Source organism: Sarcophilus harrisii, chromosome 1 (assembly GCF_902635505.1).
Source record: "Sarcophilus harrisii chromosome 1, mSarHar1.11, whole genome shotgun sequence".
Classification (NCBI taxonomy): Eukaryota; Metazoa; Chordata; class Mammalia; order Dasyuromorphia; family Dasyuridae; genus Sarcophilus; species Sarcophilus harrisii.
This window is the reverse complement of record NC_045426.1, coordinates 278,636,207-278,656,180: the sequence shown is the minus strand read 5'-3', so window position 1 is coordinate 278,656,180 and position 19,974 is coordinate 278,636,207. Positions and strand designations below refer to the sequence as shown.

The 19,974-nt window shown below is 39.0% G+C and overlaps 2 protein-coding genes across 2 annotated transcripts in view; one reads left to right on the top strand and one right to left on the bottom strand.

Annotated features, from left to right (window-relative positions):
- Nucleotides 1-1,704: 1,704 nt before the first annotated feature.
- SLC46A2 (solute carrier family 46 member 2) lies at nt 1,705-15,170 on the top strand. Its single transcript, XM_003761411.4, has 4 exons — nt 1,705-3,067; nt 5,481-5,564; nt 6,451-6,607; nt 14,148-15,170. The coding sequence occupies exons 1-4, from the start codon at nt 1,948-1,950 to the stop codon at nt 14,185-14,187; spliced, it is 1,401 nt and encodes a 466-aa protein (XP_003761459.2). The 5' UTR covers nt 1,705-1,947; the 3' UTR covers nt 14,188-15,170.
- Nucleotides 4,132-19,974, bottom strand: part of SNX30 (sorting nexin family member 30) — a 184,878-nt gene continuing 169,035 nt past the window's right edge. Inside the window, exon 9 of the mRNA XM_031943034.1 lies at nt 4,132-4,287. Within this exon, the coding sequence (XP_031798894.1) occupies nt 4,147-4,287 (141 nt within the window). The 3' untranslated portion in view covers nt 4,132-4,146. The remainder of the gene's footprint in view (nt 4,288-19,974) is intronic.

Here is a 19,974-nt window from a genome sequence, read left to right as displayed (position 1 = left end):
GTGTAGATATGTTAACTGATTTTGAACAGTGTGTAAATTCTTCATAGAAATATGATGAAAAATCATTTACATATTACAGGGGAGAATTGTGTGGAATGAAGAGATGAAGAACTTACAGTAATGTATGAATTCTTTTTCTTTATTTTCATTATTCCTGTGTTACCCTATGACCTGCATAAGTACACTATGTGCCAGTGTATTTACTTAGTCTTGGTTAGTTATAGATATATTTACTTAACATCAGTCAGTGGCATTTATCAGGTAGGGGTCTTCTGTATCTCATACACACTCTCTATATCATTGATCAATTAGTCTCAGGACAGGAGCCTGCCCACCTGGACCAGGAATGTCTGGTGGGCATTCAGAGATCTACTTTGCTTCCACTGATTGTAGTGTAATGCTGGAGAAACTGAGGCAAGATAGAGATTAGAAAGTTTTTAATATTTTATTGAAAGGGAAATATTTACTGGGGCCAAATGGATCCATTGTCTCCAATAATCCAGCATCCAGCCGTCAACATGAGTTCTCCATGACATATTTATACACAGTAGCTAAACAAAGGCAGGGGGGTGGAGTCCAAACTCTGGTGAGAGGGAATCTCCAGGCAGGAACCATAAACCCGGTTTTGATAGGTTGGGGGGTAGGACTAAAAATTCTAACAAACTGGGGAGTAAGAAAGTGTCTGGTTGGAGACACAAAGTCTGGACTCCCCCTTTTTGAGTTTACACATTGACAATTTATAACCTTAGAGTAAATACCCCTGAGTTATATCAGTCTTAATGAACCGGAGGCGGGGTATGCAACTAAGGAAATTGAGGCAGAACAATTAAGGAAACTGAGGCAGGACAATTAGGGAAACTGAGTCAGGACAATAAAAGAGAACTGTGGCACAACATTGGACTTGGAAATCAGGAAGACCTGAATTTAAATCCCACCTCAGGTACTTAGCTGTATAACTGTAGAAAAGTCATGACATATCCTTGGACCTCAGTTTTCTTGTCTATAGAAAGAGTTTACTTTGGTCCCAGCTCTTTTATTCCAAGACTTTAGAGGCCATCTATCCAACTCTCCATATTTTATACATGAATTTGAAGCCCACAGAGATTAACTAATTTGCCAATTGCCAAAATAATTTGCCAAGATTAAATAGCAAAACTGGGATTTGAGTCCCCATCTTGCAATCCAAATTCAGTGCACTTTCCATTGCACTGTGCCTTTTTTTTTTCTCCATCCATTCCTCTTTTCCTTCCCATAGTCTGTCCTTTTCAGAGTGAACACCCTGAGTCACAGCTAAGGCTCCTTCTTCCTGGCTTGGCTCCTCCCCTGTCCCACTGAATACATTTATCTAACTTTGGATGTATCAAATCCTGTGGCAGGCATTTGTCTGTGAAAACTGTGCCAGCTCCTTCTCCAAGGACTCCTCCCCGGAATGACACAGCCACTTCGGGGGGCTCATACCCTCTGGCCTTTCAGAGCAAAGAAAGCAAAAGTAATCCCTCCCATTGTGGGCGGGGAGCTCAAGGTAGAGTTCTGCATCTGGGCTTCTGACAGTGGGAGGGAAGAACAAAGCCAAGTTAAGGCCAGTGAAGCTGCTTCTGTCTACTATACAGACAGCCTCTCTGTGTGTGTGTCTCTCTCTCTTTCTCTCTCTCTTTCTCTCTCTCTCTCTCTCTCTCTCTCTCACTCACTATCTCATTCTCTCTCTCTCTCTTTTACACACACACACACACACACACACACACACACAAAACTCAGAGTTCACTGTTGCATTTACTTTCTATCTCTGGCTCTTCTTCTCCTTTTTCTCCCACTTCCCTGAACTTCACTCACCTCTCCTTTGCAAGGTAACAAACTATGAGATTTTCCCTGCTGCCACAGCAGGTCTCTTTCCCTTCGTTCCTCTAAGCTCCCAGCACCCCCCGCCAGGACCCCGGCTCTCAGTGAGTGATGGACCAGCACTCGAGGAGGAGCTGTCTGGAGACAGGAGTGATGAGGACCTGGATTGAACCGGTGGTGGCCTCGGCCCAGGTGGCCGCCTCATTCTATGATGCAGGGCTGCTGCTGGTGGTCAAGAATTACTACAACCTTTCTAGTTTCTCTAACCACAGCAATTCCTCCACCCCCAGGGGGGCCAGTGAGGATGCTCAGCAGAAAGCCATCTCCAACTTCTACATAATCTACAACCTGGTGGTGGGCCTCACTCCACTGCTCTCAGCCTACGGGCTGGGGTGGCTCAGCGACCGCTACAACCGGAAAATTTCCATCTGTGTCCCCCTCTTGGGCTATCTCCTCTCACGCCTCCTCCTCATGCTGAAGATCCTGTTGGACTGGCCGGTAGAAGTAATGTATGGGGCTGCAGCCCTGGCAGGACTGTCAGGGGGCTTCACGGCTTTCTGGTCTGGCGTCATGGCCCTGGGCTCACTGAGCTCCTCCAAAGGCCGGCGCTCAGTGAGGCTCATCATCATTGACTTGATCTTGGGCTTGGCAGGCTTCTGTGGGAGCATTGCTTCCGGGCACCTCTTCAACTTGCTTCGAGTGGGCAACCGGCAAGGTGTCGTTCTTGCTGTCTCTAGTGTGGGTTGTGCCACGTTTGCTTTTCTCTATAGTCTTTTTGTCCTCAAAGTCCCAGAGCCTGAGGTCAAGCCCAGTAAAGCCTTTGGTGTAGTGGACACTGTATCAGGGACCATAGGCACTTATCGCACTCTGGACCCCGACCGTCCGGAGAAGAGGGGAGGGGTGGTAGAGCTTCCCTCCCTGGGGAAAGGAGAGCCTCGCAAAGCTATCATTGCTCTGCTCTTCGCAGGGGCCATCATTTATGATTTGGCAGTGGTGGGTACAGTTGATGTGATGCCCCTTTTTGTGTTAAGGGAGCCTCTGAGCTGGAATCACGTGCAAGTGGGCTATGGGATGGCAGCTGGCTACACCATCTTCATCACCAGCTTCTTGGGAGTCCTGATCTTTTCTAGGTGCTGCCGGGACACCACCATGATCATGATAGGGATGGTGTCCTTTGGAGCTGGCTCACTCCTCCTGACCTTTGTGAAGGAAACCTACATGTTCTATATTGGTAAGTTTGGCTATTTCCAGTTCAAACAGTAGAAAGGAGGTTAGTGGAGTCAGACAGAACCAAGTTCAAATCCCAGCTCAGTCACTTACTACTTGTCATGGGCAAATTATTTAACTTCTCTTGGCCTTAGCTACTTTGCCTATAAAGTGAGCAGGCTGGGAAGAACTATGCTATGGGAAATGCAGAAGAGGAGTCAGAGATCATTTCTACCCTAAAGAGGCTTCTATATTCATATTTTAGAGTCAAGAGTAACACATAAGAAAGAAATCCTGTAGAGCAGGATTAGAGAGAAATGGCAAACCATTCCAATATCTTTGCCAAGAAAGCCCCGAATGGGGTCATAGAGAGTCAGACAGGACTGAAAAATGGCTGAACTGAATTGACTGGATGCCAAGATTCCTAATAGAGATTAGTGCTAGGAGATCAGAGGAAAAGATCTCTGAAGAATAGAATAGTCATAGAAGGCTTCATGGGAAAGATGGGACTTGAGCTATTGTAAAGTTTGGATGGTGAAACATAGAGGTTCTGGAGGCAAGAGATTAGTAATCAAATGAGGAGGAAGTTTGCTGGATCTATCTATAACTATATCTAATTGCCTGTTTTCTTCATAGACTCTTCAGGTCTAGAAAACAGGCAATTAGATATAGTTAGAGATCTATCTTCATTGCCAATACTAACCCATCAGGGTACCACACATAGCTCTCACCTCTAGATTTGGGAGAATGTTATCCCAAAGCTTCTTGCAGATGGAAGAAGGTGCACACATGAGGCTTTACATGAAAAAAAAAATCATTAGATGGCAGGGGAAAAGATTGGTTATGCTGAGAGCAGTTTGGACAAACTTTAAAAGAAATGTGCATTTATGATCATTCATATGAACATTGTTTATTGCATTCATTAAATGTTTAGATAATATGCTTGGACATGTATTAAAAACTGAAATGTATCTGAGATACCATTGAGTCCAAGCTTCTCATTTTACAGATGAGGAAACAAGAGATCCAGTGAAGTTAAGGGAAGGAAATAGCAGATGGATTTCAATCTCAACTGTTCTGGTTTTGAAACTGGTGGTCTTTCCATTATATCATATTGTGCCCCCACAATATTTTCTCCTTTCCCTTTCCAAAACAGTGGGCTGATTGGAGTGGCTCCTGTTTTTTGTTCTCCTGAAAATGTGCTGGTGAAGTACCATAGCTTGACAGTGAGACGGCCCTCCTGAGCTACAAAAGAGAAAAAAGAACAAAGGGAAAGAATTGGGAGAAAGGATGGGAAGGGACTTCATCTTCAGAGACCTGTTCCCTAAGATGGGTCTTCTGTGGCAAGGAATTGGCTCTTGGGAATGCTATTCCCCAGCTGACTGAGGGAGGAAACGAAGGGTTTAACTCCAGTCTCTTCCCCCACTTTGCTCTTTCAACACCCACCCCACCCCCCTCCTCAAGAGGAGCCCTCAGAGACCTACTAACCTGCTCCTGAGAACAACTTCCATTAGATCAAACACTAGGAAAAGTAGCCTGAATGTCTGAAAAGAAGCAGACTTTTTTCCCCTGAAGCAATTGGAGTTAAGTGACTTGCCCAGGCGTCACACAGCTAGGCTGGGTTAAGTGTCTGAGGCCTGATTTGAACTCAGGTCCTCCTGACTTCAGGGCTGATGCTCTATCCACTATACCACCTAGCTGCCCCGAGAAGCAGATTTTTAATTCAAAATATAATTGTAGCACAATGGAAAAGAATGTTGATTTGGGAATCAAAGGATCTGAATGCAAATTCTGCATCAGACACTTACTAGCTGCATAAATTATTTATTTCTGTGCCACAGTTTCCTTATCTGAGGAATAAGGGGAGTAGACTTGGTGACTTTTAAGAACCTTCAAGCTCCAAATTGATGATCCTGTTGTATGACCCTGGCTCTTTATCCCATCCCGTCTTCCTATGTGGCTTTGGAAAAGTCCCATAACTTGTCTAGATCTCAATTTCCTCCTCTGTAAATGAGGCATGTTAGGTTAGATGACCTCTAAAGAGACATTCCAGAAGCTCTAACTCTGTGACCTAGCATCAGCTTCTGGTCTATAAGAAAACTGTATCCAATGAAAAACAACACTTGGAGGAGCTGCCAGGAAATGACAGCTCCTCCAAGTGTTGTTTTTCACTGGATACAAAGACAGAAGGAGGGAGGGAGCATAAATAGATACTTGTTATTGTTCTCTACAAGGACGAAGAAGATTACTACATCATTTTACCTGGGGCTGCCTCAGGTGTCCTGCCAGCAGGGTTCGGCACAGACCCCACCCAGCTTCCTAGGAGCTCAGTCCTCAGGACAGGCAGAAGTGACTGGGTCAACACTGAACCCTGATAAGGAGGCTCTAGGCAGACAAAGTCAGGCTTCATTAATTTTTCTCGTTTGGTCACGTTGTAGCCCGGGCTGTCATGCTGTTTGCTCTCATCCCCATAACCACCATCCGATCGGCACTGTCTAAGCTCATAAAGGGATCTTCCTACGGTGAGGAGAAATTGCTCATGGATTACGGCTGCTCTCATTAACCTGGCCTAGTTTGGGGAAAGGGGAAGCCAAGGATATACTCTGGGGTCTTGGGGAATCCATGGGGGCTGCCAACCAACCAACCCAATCAACATTTATGAAGGTCTTACTACATACCCCAAACTGTGTTAGATGCAGGAGATTAAAAAGAGGCAAAATCAATCCTTACCTTCAAGGAGTTCACAATTTAAGGAGGGAGACAACAAGTAAATGCATACAAATGAGCTACATATAGAATGGGAGATAATTAAGAGAGGGGAAGAGAGGGGAATAGAGCCATTATTGGCTCTATTACCAACTTATCTCCAGAAAGTTGGAGATTCCAAAGAAATCCATGAAGAAAGCTTACTGGGAGAAATGGATTGTGATTGCCTAGGAGTTGAGGGAACATTATTTTTTCACTTTACTTGTTGAACTTACTATATATTTAAAAGGGAACAAATCAAACTATGTCATAGAGATCAACATTTCACATATACTCCTTTTCTATTTATATATGGAAATACTTTGGGGGTGGTGGTTAAGAAAAAAACCCAAATAAACCCAAAACTGTACAAGGAACACTTTCTCCATCAAGCCTTTCCTGATCCCTCCCCCATTTACTAGGGTTCTTCTCGCTCCCTTTCCCCAAATAACCTTTTTTTGTACTTTGGATATACTTTTTCTCCCTCAAATACGCATAAAAATAATTTCCAACGATCATTTCTGAAAGATTTTATGTTTCAAATTTTTCTCTTGAGGGAACATATTTTAAATAAAGGATCCTGTAGAAGCTCTCTTAAGTTCCAGAGTAGAATGGGATATCCTGATAAAGTTCTCCTCAGTAACCTCTTCTGTCCTTCTATAGGAAAGGTGTTTGTGATACTGCAGTTGGCACTGGCCCTCACTGGAGTGGTGACATCTACAACATTCAATGAGATCTATCAGCTCACCATGGATAAGTTCACTGGCTTTTGCTTTGCCCTATCATCCTTTCTTGCCTTCTTGAGCATCATCCCTATTGGGTAAGGGTCACTGTGTGTTCTGCTCTGTTGATGTTGCTATTGTTACATTGAGAGCAATGGAGATGAGTTCATCTCCCTGGAGCTTAGGAGTGGAGGTGGGGTGGGGAGGGCACTTATTTCATCTCATTTATAAAGTCCTGGGTATGTTACCTGAAGAGGAAAAAGTTCTTCCCCCAGAAATCCCAGACTGAAAGTATGGCAACTTAGGAATTTCCCACTTAGACAAGCAGTAAATTAAAAACCACAGACTCAGCCTTGTCATTTGGCAATGAAAACTTATTTTGAGGATCCCAGTTCTACTTCCTTGAAATCAGATTCTCAGATATTAGAATAAATGTAAAGAAACCCTTTTTAATCACACCAAGGATTTTCCCTCCTTCCTTCTTTCCTTCTTTCCTTCCTTCCTTCCTTCCTTCCTTCCTTCCTTCCTTCCTTCCTTCCTTCCTTTCTTTCTTTCTTTTTCTTTCTTTCTTTCTTTCTTTCTTTCTTTTTTTCTTTCTTTCTTTCTTTCTTTCTTTCTTTCTTTCTTTCTTTCTTTCTTTCTTTCTTTCTTTTCTTTCTTTCCTCCTTCCTTCCTTCCTTTCTTTCTTTCTTTTCTATTTATTTTTTTCTCCCTCTCTTTTCACTCTTTCTTTCTCTTTCTCCCCCTCCCTTCCTCCCTTTCCCTCCCTTTCCCTTCCTCCCTCTCTCCATCCCTCTGTATGTTTCTGATTCTCTCTCTCTCTCTCTCTCTCTCTCTCTTTCTTTTCTTAGCTTATTTTAGCTCATATCAATTGATTAGTAACCTCTGCCTTAGAGACATCTTTCTCCTGAGTTATCCAGGCTTATTTACAGACATTTGTTGGCCCACTACTTGATAAACTCTGTGTTCATAAGATCTGTGTCTTGCTATACTACTGGACAAGGGTCATCTGTGGGTGAATTAGTCATACTAAGACACGCAAAACTCACTTACTTACACTGGCAAAACACTGACTGGGCAAAAGGAAAAGTAGAGAGGGTGGCAGATGATGCTTTCCATCTGTCATCCTCCTATCATACAAAAATCCTTACACCGTAACAATGGTTCTTAAATGATAACATGAATGTAACCAGGGACCTAAGGCTGCTCTTCTGTACAGTGTGTATTTCTAACATGACCACATCAGTACTTGTGGCTCTTGGCCCAAATTAATCATTTATGTGCTTGCTGTTGAGCAACTGAGCTATGTTTAATAAGAATTAAGTTGAATAAGAAGGAAGCATCCTATCATTAGGGCCTCACCCCAAGTAGTTCCATCCTTCCCATTAATATTGGGGGTGGGGTAGAAAGGGGAGAAGGTAAAATTTTACTGAGAAGGATGGAGGGAGATCAAGGGTAAAGGGAATCTGTGAAATGTTTATCCCCATTGAAGTTGTCCATGGAACAAGGAGGACCATGATGTGTGACTTCTCCATGGAGCACCATTATCTAGGCTTCCTTTGCAGGTAATTCCCCAGAATTAGGGTCATGGTCCAATATTGTATCTTACTGCTGGAATTGGCCAAATTCTTCTTCTTTCTGGCTCTGCTATCTTCCTCCTACTCATCTTAATTTTTACTCAAGAGTGGCTACAGTTTATAGCCTTCCTACATTTAATAACTCACATTCCTTCCCAAAAGAGCAATAGTTTATTTGTCATTAAGCATATTAACTGTCTGGGTATCCTGCCATAAACATTGGCTCTTTCTGGGATAAATGAATAAATACTGCTTCTCTTCTAGACTCTTACTGGGATTCATCATTCCCTGTATCTCCTTCCTCTACACCAGCTCTGAAAAATGTGTTAACTTCCAATTGTCAAGGCACTGGGTCTTAGCATTCATTTTAAGGGGGCTGTTCATGATGTACCCAATGTTCAGTTAAGCATTGTGATTTGGTGTACTCCTTTAGTAGGAACATAGACTTAAGCACTGGAACAGTCCTCAGAGGTCAACAAGTTCACCTCACCCTCTCATTATTTTACAGATGAGGACACAGTGCCTTCACACAAAGCAAGATATAATTCCTACCCTTGCAGATTTTATAGTTTAATAATGAAATTGAATCATGAAACAACTCATTTCTCAGAGGGAGGAAAAAACAGTCAAGATAATTAGAGGAAAGTCACTGGGGAATCATAAAAACAATATTGATTTAGAAGTTAAAAAGCCACTAGATCTCCATTTCAGGGCAGAGAAAATGATAGTTGAGGACCATCATGCTCTTAGCTTAATCACATAAAAATGAATAGTTGATTTCTGGAAGAAATAAGATGAGATTTCCTTAAACAAACAGACAACCCGATGGCCTGTTTGGACCTACCAATACTGAATTGTCCTCAGGAGTAGGAGGTAGTCAAACTAATCTTAAATCTGCTAGCTATTTCTAATCCTTCATTTTATATTTCTCCTCTTTTATTTATGTATATCATATCTAATCAGACTATGTAAATAGGGACTATGTCCGGTCTAAATCTTGTGTCTTCCACAGTGCTCTGTACATATAAGGTCCTAAAAATTATGCGATCAATTAAATTGAATCAAATTTAAGGTCTTCTGGATTTGGTTGAACAAAGTTGGGTAGACAGAAAGCTTTATTTAGGAAAATGGACCTCAGAACCACATTTTTCTCCCTTAATTTTTGGGCTAAAACAATGGCAAACTAAAAGCTTGGGGGGGGGGGGTGCACTTCAATTTAAAAGTTTCAATATTTAAGGGCAACATTCTATCTGAGATTGACTTCATTTATTCACCTTTTCTTCCATATTCATGTTCAATATCTTCTCAATTCAATTCAGTTCAGCAAAAATATAACAAATATGGACAATGTTTGCTAAATATGTAGAGCATTGCAGTAGACACTGGGAGAGATACAAAGATGGAATGACATAGTCCTTGCCCTCATGGAGCTGATAATTTAGCATGTGTATATATGAGTGTGTGTATATGTGTGTGTGTGTGTATGTGTGTGTGTGTGTGTGTATACATATACAAGTAACCAGAATGCACAAGAGAAAAAAGTCATATTTTTAGGCCTAAGGAAGAACAAAAAATTCTGATTGAAGGGATTAAGGAAGGTTTGGGGGAGAAAGTGATATTTGAGATGGGCTTTGTGGGATGGGTAATATTTCTTTTTTGGGGGGATGGGTAATATTTCAACATGTAGAAATGAAGTGATATAGGAAGAGGAATTAATTCTGGATGCAGAGAAGTAAATAAAAGCAAAGATACAAGAAAGCATGGCATATTGTAAAAACAAGATAAATTATCTAGTTTTGCTGAAGCATAGAGTAAATGATATGGAAGAAGGAGAAGGGTGAAACAAAGCTAGAAAAAATAGATTAATGCCAAGTAACAAAAGTCTTTGAATTTCTAATTTGTTAAATTAATGGCCATGGAGCCATTGAAGTTCTGAGGTCATTATACTGGATGGAGGTATATGATTAGGGCTTGCATAAGAAAAATTCATCTAGTATCCAGAGTGAAGGGGCAAGACGGGAAAAGATACAACCAAGTTATTACAATGACTTGGATAAGAGTTAATGAAAAACTGGACTGGGGTGGTGGCAGTAGGAGCAAAAAGGAGGGTAAAAGATATTGTCAGAGATAGTATTGATAGGATTTGGCAACTAAGTGGATGTGGAAGTGAAGGAAGTGGGAAGGGTCAGACATAATACTTGAGATTTTGAGTTTGAGTGGATAAATTATGGGACCATCAATAGCAATAGAGAAATTGGGTTGGCAAAATGAAAAAAAATTCAGTTTTCATTATGCTGAATATGAGATACTGATGGGACATCCAAGTAGATACAACCAGTATCAGTTGAAACAAGAGTCTTGAGTTGAAAATAGAGTCAGCTCTGTGATTTTGAGATAATCACCCTCTGGGTTTCAATTTCCTCATCTATAAAGGTTGGTCCTCATCAGCTTAGAGGGCTGATGAATTTTGTTCCAGTTCTAGATCTATGATCCTATGATATTGTTTTGGGAAATGTCTCCGAGGTTGAAGTTATGACACAGGATGAAATTACCAGAATAACAAATATCGAAAAAGATCTGAAAGGGATTGGGCTTGGAACTTCCCAGAAGAGTAGGAGGTAAAGGAAATGGTGGTAAGATGTGGGCACAAACCTGACAACCAATCTCCTCCTTTCTACTCCCTTGTTCTCACAGAGTGGTATCATGTTTCATGGTCAAACATCCTATTTATAAGCTAACATTTGTAACAATGGGAACAATTACGGAATTCATGTTCTGGATCCCTTTTTATACAAGGGCAACTATATGACACCAGAGATAGGGATTTGGTTTTGGAATTAGGAAGACATATACCGCTTATATGACCGGGGCAGATTACTTAGTGTCCTGGATAACTCTCTAAAATAATAAGTTATAGAAGAACTTTTACATTTTTAAGGGAAGTGATATTTTAATGTTTAGTATTAATACTAACATATTAATACTATTAATTATAGTATTATAATTACTTTATAATAATAATATTTTAGTATTGAATTTTAGTATTAACTTTGGAAACCAAAGCAAAAGGGAAAAAAATCATTATCACATATTTCTTTCCCTTTTCTGATGCAAATGTTAATTGACTAAAGATCAAATTATAGTTTGTGTTTGGAGCTGAGAACAAATTAGCAAATGAACTTTTAATATTAATTTGAATAAGTGCTTTGATTAGCAATTAAAATGTTTTTGAAATATTCTTTAAGTTGAATTTCATAGTAGGGATCTAGGCTCAGTGGATCCACTCCAGTACTAATCCATATAATCAATGCCTAGTAAATTATCTAAGCTCATGAACTGTACTTTTCCAATTGATGTGTATCAAATGTTTGAATGCTCACTATGTGCAAAGCACTCATTAATTTGCTAATTGTTCTGTTTGTATCAAAAAAGGGGGACAAACATGTGTTGACAAATTTTTTTTGTTTTTTGCTTTGGTTGCGATAATGTTTAGATTTAATAACGTTTTAAACCTTATTTCACTGGTCTGGGCACTCCCTATTTTAATGTAGATTTAAATTCTTTAATGACTTATTGAAAGATTTAATGAGTGACTGTGGGGAAAAAAAAAGAAAAATGATTAATTTCTATTGACTACTTAAAGAAAAGTGATGAGCCTCTTCCTGCTTGAGCTAATTATACATATAAGTCATCCAAGGACCTATCATTAGTCAATAGATTAAAAAAGAAAAAAACAAGTGTTCATTAAACCTGCAAAAGGTATAGAGAACTTTAAATCTACATTGGTGAGAAGTGCTTAGACTGATAAAAAATATGTTCAAATGTTATTAAATTCAGTGATGTGTGTGGTTGTAATCCAAGAACCAGACTAAACCTATATTTTATCATTGAGCTCACACTCCAAGTCTTTGCAGCTTGGTATAACATTCAAAATACACTGGCCTAGGCTTCAAAACCTCAAGCCAGCTTTATGGCTTGATGAGGATATAAGTGGAGGCTTATGATAACATGATGATAATAAAAGCTTGAATAGCACTTTACAATTTACAAAGTACCTTCTTCCTAACTTTGTGAGACTAATAATAATAGCTAATATTTACATAGTTCTTACTATGTGACAAAAACCATGCTAAGCACTTTACATACATCTTATTTTTTCTTCACAACGACCTCGATGTTGTTATTTCCATTTTACATATGAAGAAACTGATGCAAATACATTAAGTGACTTGCACAAGGTCACACATCTATTAAGTGTCTGAGGCCAGCGTTGAATTAATGTCCTGAATCAAGGCTCAGGACTCGATCCATTGCACCACCTGGTTGGACCCAATAGTTTGTGTTCCCATTTAACAGATGAGGAAATTGAGATTTAGAGCAGTCCTATGGTTTGGCCAAGGTCACAGGGCTAATAAGGACCAGAGCTAGGTCTCGGGTCTCAAATCTATAAAGTATAGATATTACCTATCATAACTGTCTTCCGAATGCCTGGGATGCTGCTGGCTGCCCCCAATCCTGTGGTTATTTTGCCTGTTTTGTGACACATTTATTATTAAATAGCTTCCCAAAGAGTAACTAGGACCACCTGGATTGTTAGCCACTCACCTTTCAAATTGTAGATTTAAGTATCTTGGCAGGCAAGCTTCTACACCTAAGCTCTCTTCACCTCAAAATATTGGCTCTCTGAACAGTATACTCTGAACAAGTATATTGTTCTCCATTGTGTGCCCCAAACTTTTATAACTTCCTCATCTCCACCCCTTTTTGCCCATGTCCTCGCCAGATTCAGCATTTACTCTCCTATGTCAACAATGCTGATAAATAACTGGGAAATTTTTAAAAAATGTATTTAATGTATTTCCATGTGTGTCTCCATGTAGATATGTCTACCTATAGACACATATGTAAGTGCATATACACATCTATCTGTAGAGATGATTTACAGGTCACAGAATGTTTGCTTTAGTAGGATTTATCTAAAACTGACTAACTCAGAGACAGCCCTTTCCAGAAATGAAGTTGACACACTCTCCCATGTATCTGGACCTCTTTGCAACAAAATCGCACATATGTATTTAATTTATTGTTGCAGAGACATTAATTTTGGATAACGATGGCTGAAACCAGTGAGAGTTAGTAGTGTCAAAAGAAATACCCCACACCCACTTCATCAGAACATATTGGGGATATCTAGTCTGAACCCAGTTGCAAAAGTTCTGCTACTCAGCTCCATAGATGGCACATTTCTGCTGAGACAGAAGAGAGCAAACGACCTTGAGGGAACTGAGCAAAGTCTAAGGAGGAACTGTGATAAAGTGAAAAGCATTCTTGATTTGGAGATAGCTCAAATCTAAACCAAAACTTTGCTACAATCTATAAAACTTTGGATAAGTTAATTTCATCTCTCTTAGTCTCTATTTCATTATTTGTAAAGTGAGGGGATGGGATTTAGTGTCTCTTCCTGACCTAAATCTTTTATCATCTTTGTCTTTAGCCAAATCCCAAATTCAACATTTCAGTGCTGGCAAAAGACCGTCATTTCTTCACATCCTTACATCATGCTTCCTTCCTGTGAGAAGGAACTCTGGCTGGGTGACCAGATTGTGTCCAAACTTGGAGAGGAAAGAAGGGAAGGGGTTGGATCAAGTCTTTAGCAGGCTAACCTAGGCATTTGGAAGTTGTCCTCTAGAGGTCATTCATTTCAGTTTATGACATGTATAGTATCTATTAGCAATTGGTGCTACCTAATCCTAAACCTGTGCTAATGCCTCCCTCCAAGGTGACCTCCCTCCTCCATGGCCTGTTTTTCTTTTTCTTTTTAAATCCTTGTCATATCCTTAGTGAATACATGGACAGTTTCTCATTCACCTCCTTCCCAATTCCCCCACCCCTCACATACACCCAGCTCAATGAACTATGGTTTGATGGAAAGCAGTATTTTGGAAGTAGACTTGTTTTGGTGACTTAGTTGCTACTAATAACATTTCTGTTCATTTCCTCCTTCCTCTATCTCTACACTCTCCTTCTGTCTTTTCCATTCTCCCCACTCCAAACCCAACAGGATTGTGGCCTGCAAGCAAGGAGAGATCACTGAGAAATGACCAAGCCGTTGCGTCTAAAACCCATAACCAGAATCCCCTGTGGTGTGGATCCCACTTGAAAAGAAGTAGTTGGACAAAGGAAACTGCTAATGAAAACTAGTGTTCCACCTGGGGTCAGCCTCATGAACCAGCTATTTCCAAGGGTTCCATACTGGGTGGGGAGAAACACTATACTGGTGGAGGAAACTTCTATTTTAAAAATTAATTTCAGAAGGAAGATGCCAGATTTTGTTGGTGACACAGAGAACTTCCCCAAAAAAAGGAATTTGAAAGGCCAAACCTGGGGTGTTTCTCAACTCTCCTATGAGGACTTTGATTATAGATTGGTACTCAACCCCTTCCACCATGCTGCAGATAGTTATCCAGAAATAACCACCTTGGCTGCCTGTTTCAGGCCCATTTACTAGATATAAGTTCCCAATCTTTTTAGATCCAGGATCGGTTGCCATGGAACTTTTTTCTTTTCCAAAGTTGTCATACACAAAGGCAGCATTAACACACACACACACCTCAGAAAACCAAAGGGAGACTAAACCTTAGGAGCAAGCTAGTTGTCATCTTCACTATGGTCTTATCAGCTACAATACCTGAGGACTCTTCAGGTAGCTGTTGCTTGGCCTTTGGGGGTGTTCATTTCTTTATTAAAAATCATTTCCATGAAAGGCTCTTTGGGTCACCTTATCTAATTCATGACATCATAAGAGGCCTTTTTATTAAATAAGTAAAATAAAATGAGGATTACAATTTGCCAATCATGTCAGTAGGTCTGAAGAGACATTTTAGTCTGGCACAAATAGTTCCTAGAAAGAGAAGTGTAAGGGAGAGTGTGTCAGGGATATAAAAATATCCTGTATTTTGAGGCATTTATTTAAAAAGCTTGTTTGTTTAATCTGCTGAGACTATTTTTCCTATATGATAATTTACCTAAAGTACTGTGTTTGAGCACATAAATAAATGTGAATTAATTTCATTTGATTCAACAATGCTTTTCAAGTGTCTGTACTATGTGCAAGGTTGGTGCTAAAAAAAAAACAGCTCAAGGAATTTACATGGCGGGTTAGGGAGTAGGACATAGGTACGAATTGCTCTAGGTGGGCAATAATGGAGGCAAAGAAGAGATTCAAAGTTCTATTTTGAATCTGAAAGAGAAAAAATGCTTTCTATTTGGATTTGGAGAGGGAGAAGAAAGAAAATCAAGGAGGAGGGGATATTTGGAAATGACTACTTTCTCAATAGATTTCTCTTTCATAAACTGAAGTAGTTGGGTTTTTATTTTGTGGATTTTTTTTTCAATGAAGGGCAAATGCTTATGAGCAGCTAGGGCATACAGTAGATAGTACCAACTTGGAGTCAGGAAAATCTGAGTTCAAATTCAGCCTTACTTAGCAATGGTAAACCTGGATAATTGCTTAATCCTGTTTGCCTCAATTTCGTCATCTGAAAAATGGGCTAGAGAAGGAAGTGGTAAACTGCTCCAGTATCTTTGACAAGAAAACCCCATATGGGATCACAGAGTCAAATATGACTGAAATGATACTGAACAAGAAAAACAAATGCATCAAGAAAAGTATGGCAGAAGTCATGAAGACCCACATTCAAATCTCATCTCTCTCCAATACTGTGTATGATTTATATAACTTCTGTATCTCAAGCAATTTTCTAAGACTAGAAATTGTAGGACAAAGGCCTGTCTGCATTTGTGGGCGAGTTCCCTACATGGATGAAAATCACATACAATAGAGCCTGGAATCTTCATTCTGATGATAGGAAGATTCAGGACCATACCAGTAGAAATGTTTTGAGAGACATTACATCTTTCAGCACTGTGAGACATTCACTATATAATCTTTTTATATAGCACAAGACTTTTCTTTCTTTTTTTTTTCATTATTTATTTTTTTAATTAATTTATTTTTTTTTTATTAAATAACTTTTTATTGACAGAACCCATGCCAGGGTAATTTTTTACAACATTATCCCTTGCACTCACTTCTGTTCCGATTTTTCCCCTCCCTCCCTCCACTCTCTCCCCAACATGGCAAGCAGTCCTATACATGTTAAATAGATTAAAGTAGATCTTGGATACAATATATGTGTGCAGAGCCGAACAGTTTTCTTGTTGCTCAAGAATTGGATTTAGAAGATATAAATAACCTGGGAAGAAGAACAAAAATGCAAGCAGTTTACATTCATTTCCTAGTGTTCTTTCTTTAGCACAAGACTTTTCAAAAGTCTTTTCTTCACAACTACCCTATAGGATAGATTGTGTAAAGATTAGTATCATAGTTAACACTAACCCCCACAATTTGTTGTTTGTCCTTTGTTCTCAAAGAAGACCATGAAATCAGGGAAGAAGATAACCTGCCTCATTTTCTCCTCCAGAGCCATCTGGGTGCAGGGGTCAGATATAGATCAGGACAGTCTGGAGATAGCTCTGGATATAACTTCTTAAGAGTTTACATGACTTGCCTAGGGTCAAATCTCAAGAGTCAAGATATAAACCAGTCTTATATTTGGAGTCAGAAGACCTGGTTTTGAATTATGGTGCTGTTACTTGTGAACTCTGTGTCCTCAGGCAAGGCCTCTTTCCTCTGTAAACCTTACATCCATCATCTACAAATGAGAGATTTGGACTAAATGGATTCCTAAGGTCCCTCCCAGCTTTAACACTACAATTTTATGAATCCACCTTGTACTACTTCTCCCTTTAGATCTCTTTTGTTATAGTGTAATATAATGGTGTAGCATAAAGAATATTTCTTCTATTCTACTTCATTTCTTTTTTTCCACCCCCATCTTTCCTCATTCCTTAGAAAAAGTCAGGAAAAATTCTTATTTTTAAAATCTTATTTTCTATATATTACTAACAAGATTCCAAAGGAAGAAGTTGGAAAAGAAACTACATTTCAAATAGCACCATAATTCAGCCCAAGACTCTATTCTGTACCTCTTCTCTTTTCTTTCAACACATGATTTTTTAAATAGTATTTTATTTTTCCAAATGCATGTTAAGATAGTTTTCAACATTCATTTTTGTAAAACTTTGTGTTCTGAATTTATCTTCCTCCCTCCTTCTCTTACCTCCACCCTCCCCAAGATAGCAAGCACTGTTATATAGATTGAATCAGTCAACATGGTGTATCTTGAAGATTTCATCACTCCCATGGGTTCAGAACACTTCTATGGAGATGACTCCAGAACTTATTTATCTAGCACTATGCTCTCCTACCCACAATAACATTGTTTATTGATCATCTCTACTTTTGAGTTGTTCCATAAACAAGTCAAACTCAACATGTCAAAAATAGAAACTGTTTTCTTGTCCCTTTCATCTGTCCCATTTCCATACTTGCCTATTTTTGTTGAAGGTCCAGTCATATTTTCAGACACTAATGTTAACCACCTCAAAATTGTCATCAGTTCTGCCCTTTCCTTCACCTCCCCATACCCAATTGTCAAATATTGTAAATTTTACCTTTACAATATTCTTTTTATTTGTCTCCTCTCTCCATTCACACATACATTCTTGACCATTCCTCTCAGAGAATCTTGATTTGAATCTAGATTCTACTTTTTACCATCTGGGTGAATTTAGACAAATCCCTTAACTTTTAACTAGTTTCCTCAATTGCCTGAAAAAAAAAAAAAGAGGCTAAACTTAATGGTCTCTAAAGTCTCAGGAAGATTAAACAAGAAGTAATATATTGACAAAAAACAAAGTAATGTTATAGTTGTGAGGTAGTATGGTATAATGAACAGATAACAGTCCTCTGACAAGACCTAGACTGAAATCTGTCTCTAATGTATACTAATTAAAATATAACTAGTGGATATTAAAAATAAAATATCGATGTTACATTTTAAAATTGTCGCTCTATAGCTCACAAGGATGCTTATGAATAATTTAGTGACCTCTACTTCTATTTGAGTTCGACAGTCATCATTGCTCTAAACTACTGAAACCATATATTGTAGAGAAGGTTCTTATTTGAACTGAGAGGGACTTTCCTCATTTGGGAATTCTTTGCCAATGGAATCATAAGTCCAGTCCCTGTCTCTTATCTTCCTTTCAGCTATAGCACAGAAAGGAAAAAGGTTGCAAAACTAGAACTATGTAGGGACTGAGGCTCTCAACAAAGGCTTCCTCCTAATAAATGCTACATCTAGGAATTCCAAGGTGACTGTGTTATTTGGGAAACAGGAGAAAAATCTCCTATGCAATGTAATAGAAGAAACATTGTACCAAGAGTAAGAAAATCAGGAGTCTAGTGTGAACTAGGGTGAGGGGGCGAGTTTGCACAAATCCTTCTGCTTTTGTGAACCTCAATTTCTTCATCTATAAAGTTACTTAGGTGTCTCTTGGCTCAAACATTCTGATGAGAATTAAGACAAAGTCTTCTGCTTGAACCAGAACCATACAATAATCCCCTTAAAGGACTTGCAATGATATTTGAAATCATATACCAATATTTTCAGTGCAATAACACCACCACACTTACATGGCACTCCTGAGTTCATAAAGCTTCATCATATCCTGAAAGGAAGATAATGCAAGTACTCTCCAGCTGATAAGAGGAAACAATCTCTGAGAGGTTACGTGGCTTGTCTCAGTCTAAGTGGGGAAGGTGAACCCTGAATCTAGTTATCTGACTTCAATTTTGACATTCTTCCTCTCCCCTAAATTGCAAGTAAGGATGATACTTTGGTGCTATCTCATGAATTTCTTTTGCTTTCACTTCCCATCATAAGGTCCACAAACCCAATATACAGGAAATTTTGTTCTGTAACCAACCCCTAAATGTGCACTTTCTAACCTTATTACACTTTCTGGGAGAAAATTGGGGGTGGGGGGGTGAGTGGGAAGAATGTCAAACACCTTTTACATGTAGGATGATATCAACCTGGCTTTTATTGCATTTTGTTCTTAAAATTGAATTCACCATTAATGAATGGTGCCAATTAATTTAAATTGTGTTCCTCTAATCTATTTCCATAGTGAAATTTCAGTTTAAATATACATATACATATATTTTTCCTCTTCCGAGTACCCTCCTTTCTTGGAAATATCATTGTAGTTAGGTATTGAAATAAAAGAAAACACTCTCAGCAGACTATAATGCTTTGTATTATTATTTAAAGGTAGAAAAATACAGGCAATCAGAAGGCACAGTGGACAGAATTCTAATGGGCCTATCTATAATGAGGAAGACCTATGGTCAAATCTGACATTGGACACTTTATATCTCTGAGAACCTGGGCCAATCATTTAACCTTTACCTCAGTTTCTCGTCTGTAAAATGGGGATAAGAAATGATCATCCTTCCTAGAGTTTGTTCTGAGGATAAAATGAGAAGTTTTTCAAAAGCCCATAAAATATCTTAAAATATCACATAAATGCTTACTATCATTATAATTATATATTTTTAATATCTTCAGGACCTAGATATTGATATATCAAATTGTCAGAGTAGGAACTAAATACTTGTGTAGATAATAACTTTATAATAACAAATCATTTTCAAATACATTTTTGTTTGATCCTCAAAACAACTCGGTGAGAAAAGTTAAGTGCTTCATTTTACATGTAAGAAAATTGATGCATTGTGGTTAAGTGATTTCTCCACTGTCAAATAGCAAGAAACAGGCACACTGGGACTTAAGAGTTCAGGTCTTTAGAGTTTTTCTCTTGTAAATTATTCATATCTAGCAGAAGAGTTAAGTAAGTGAAGGGAGGGTAAGGAGGTAAAGAAAGGCAATGGAGAAGATGAAAAGAACCACAGCTTTTTC

Coding starts and splice junctions, on each gene's coding strand:
- SLC46A2 (XM_003761411.4), top strand. CDS start 1,948: ATGGACCAGCACTCGAGGAGGAGCTGTCTGGAGACAGGAGTGATGAGG. Junction 3,068..5,480: donor AACCTACATGTTCTATATTG/GTAAGTTTGGCT, acceptor GTCACGTTGTAG/CCCGGGCTGTCATGCTGTTT. Junction 6,608..14,147: donor TTGAGCATCATCCCTATTGG/GTAAGGGTCACT, acceptor CAAACCCAACAG/GATTGTGGCCTGCAAGCAAG.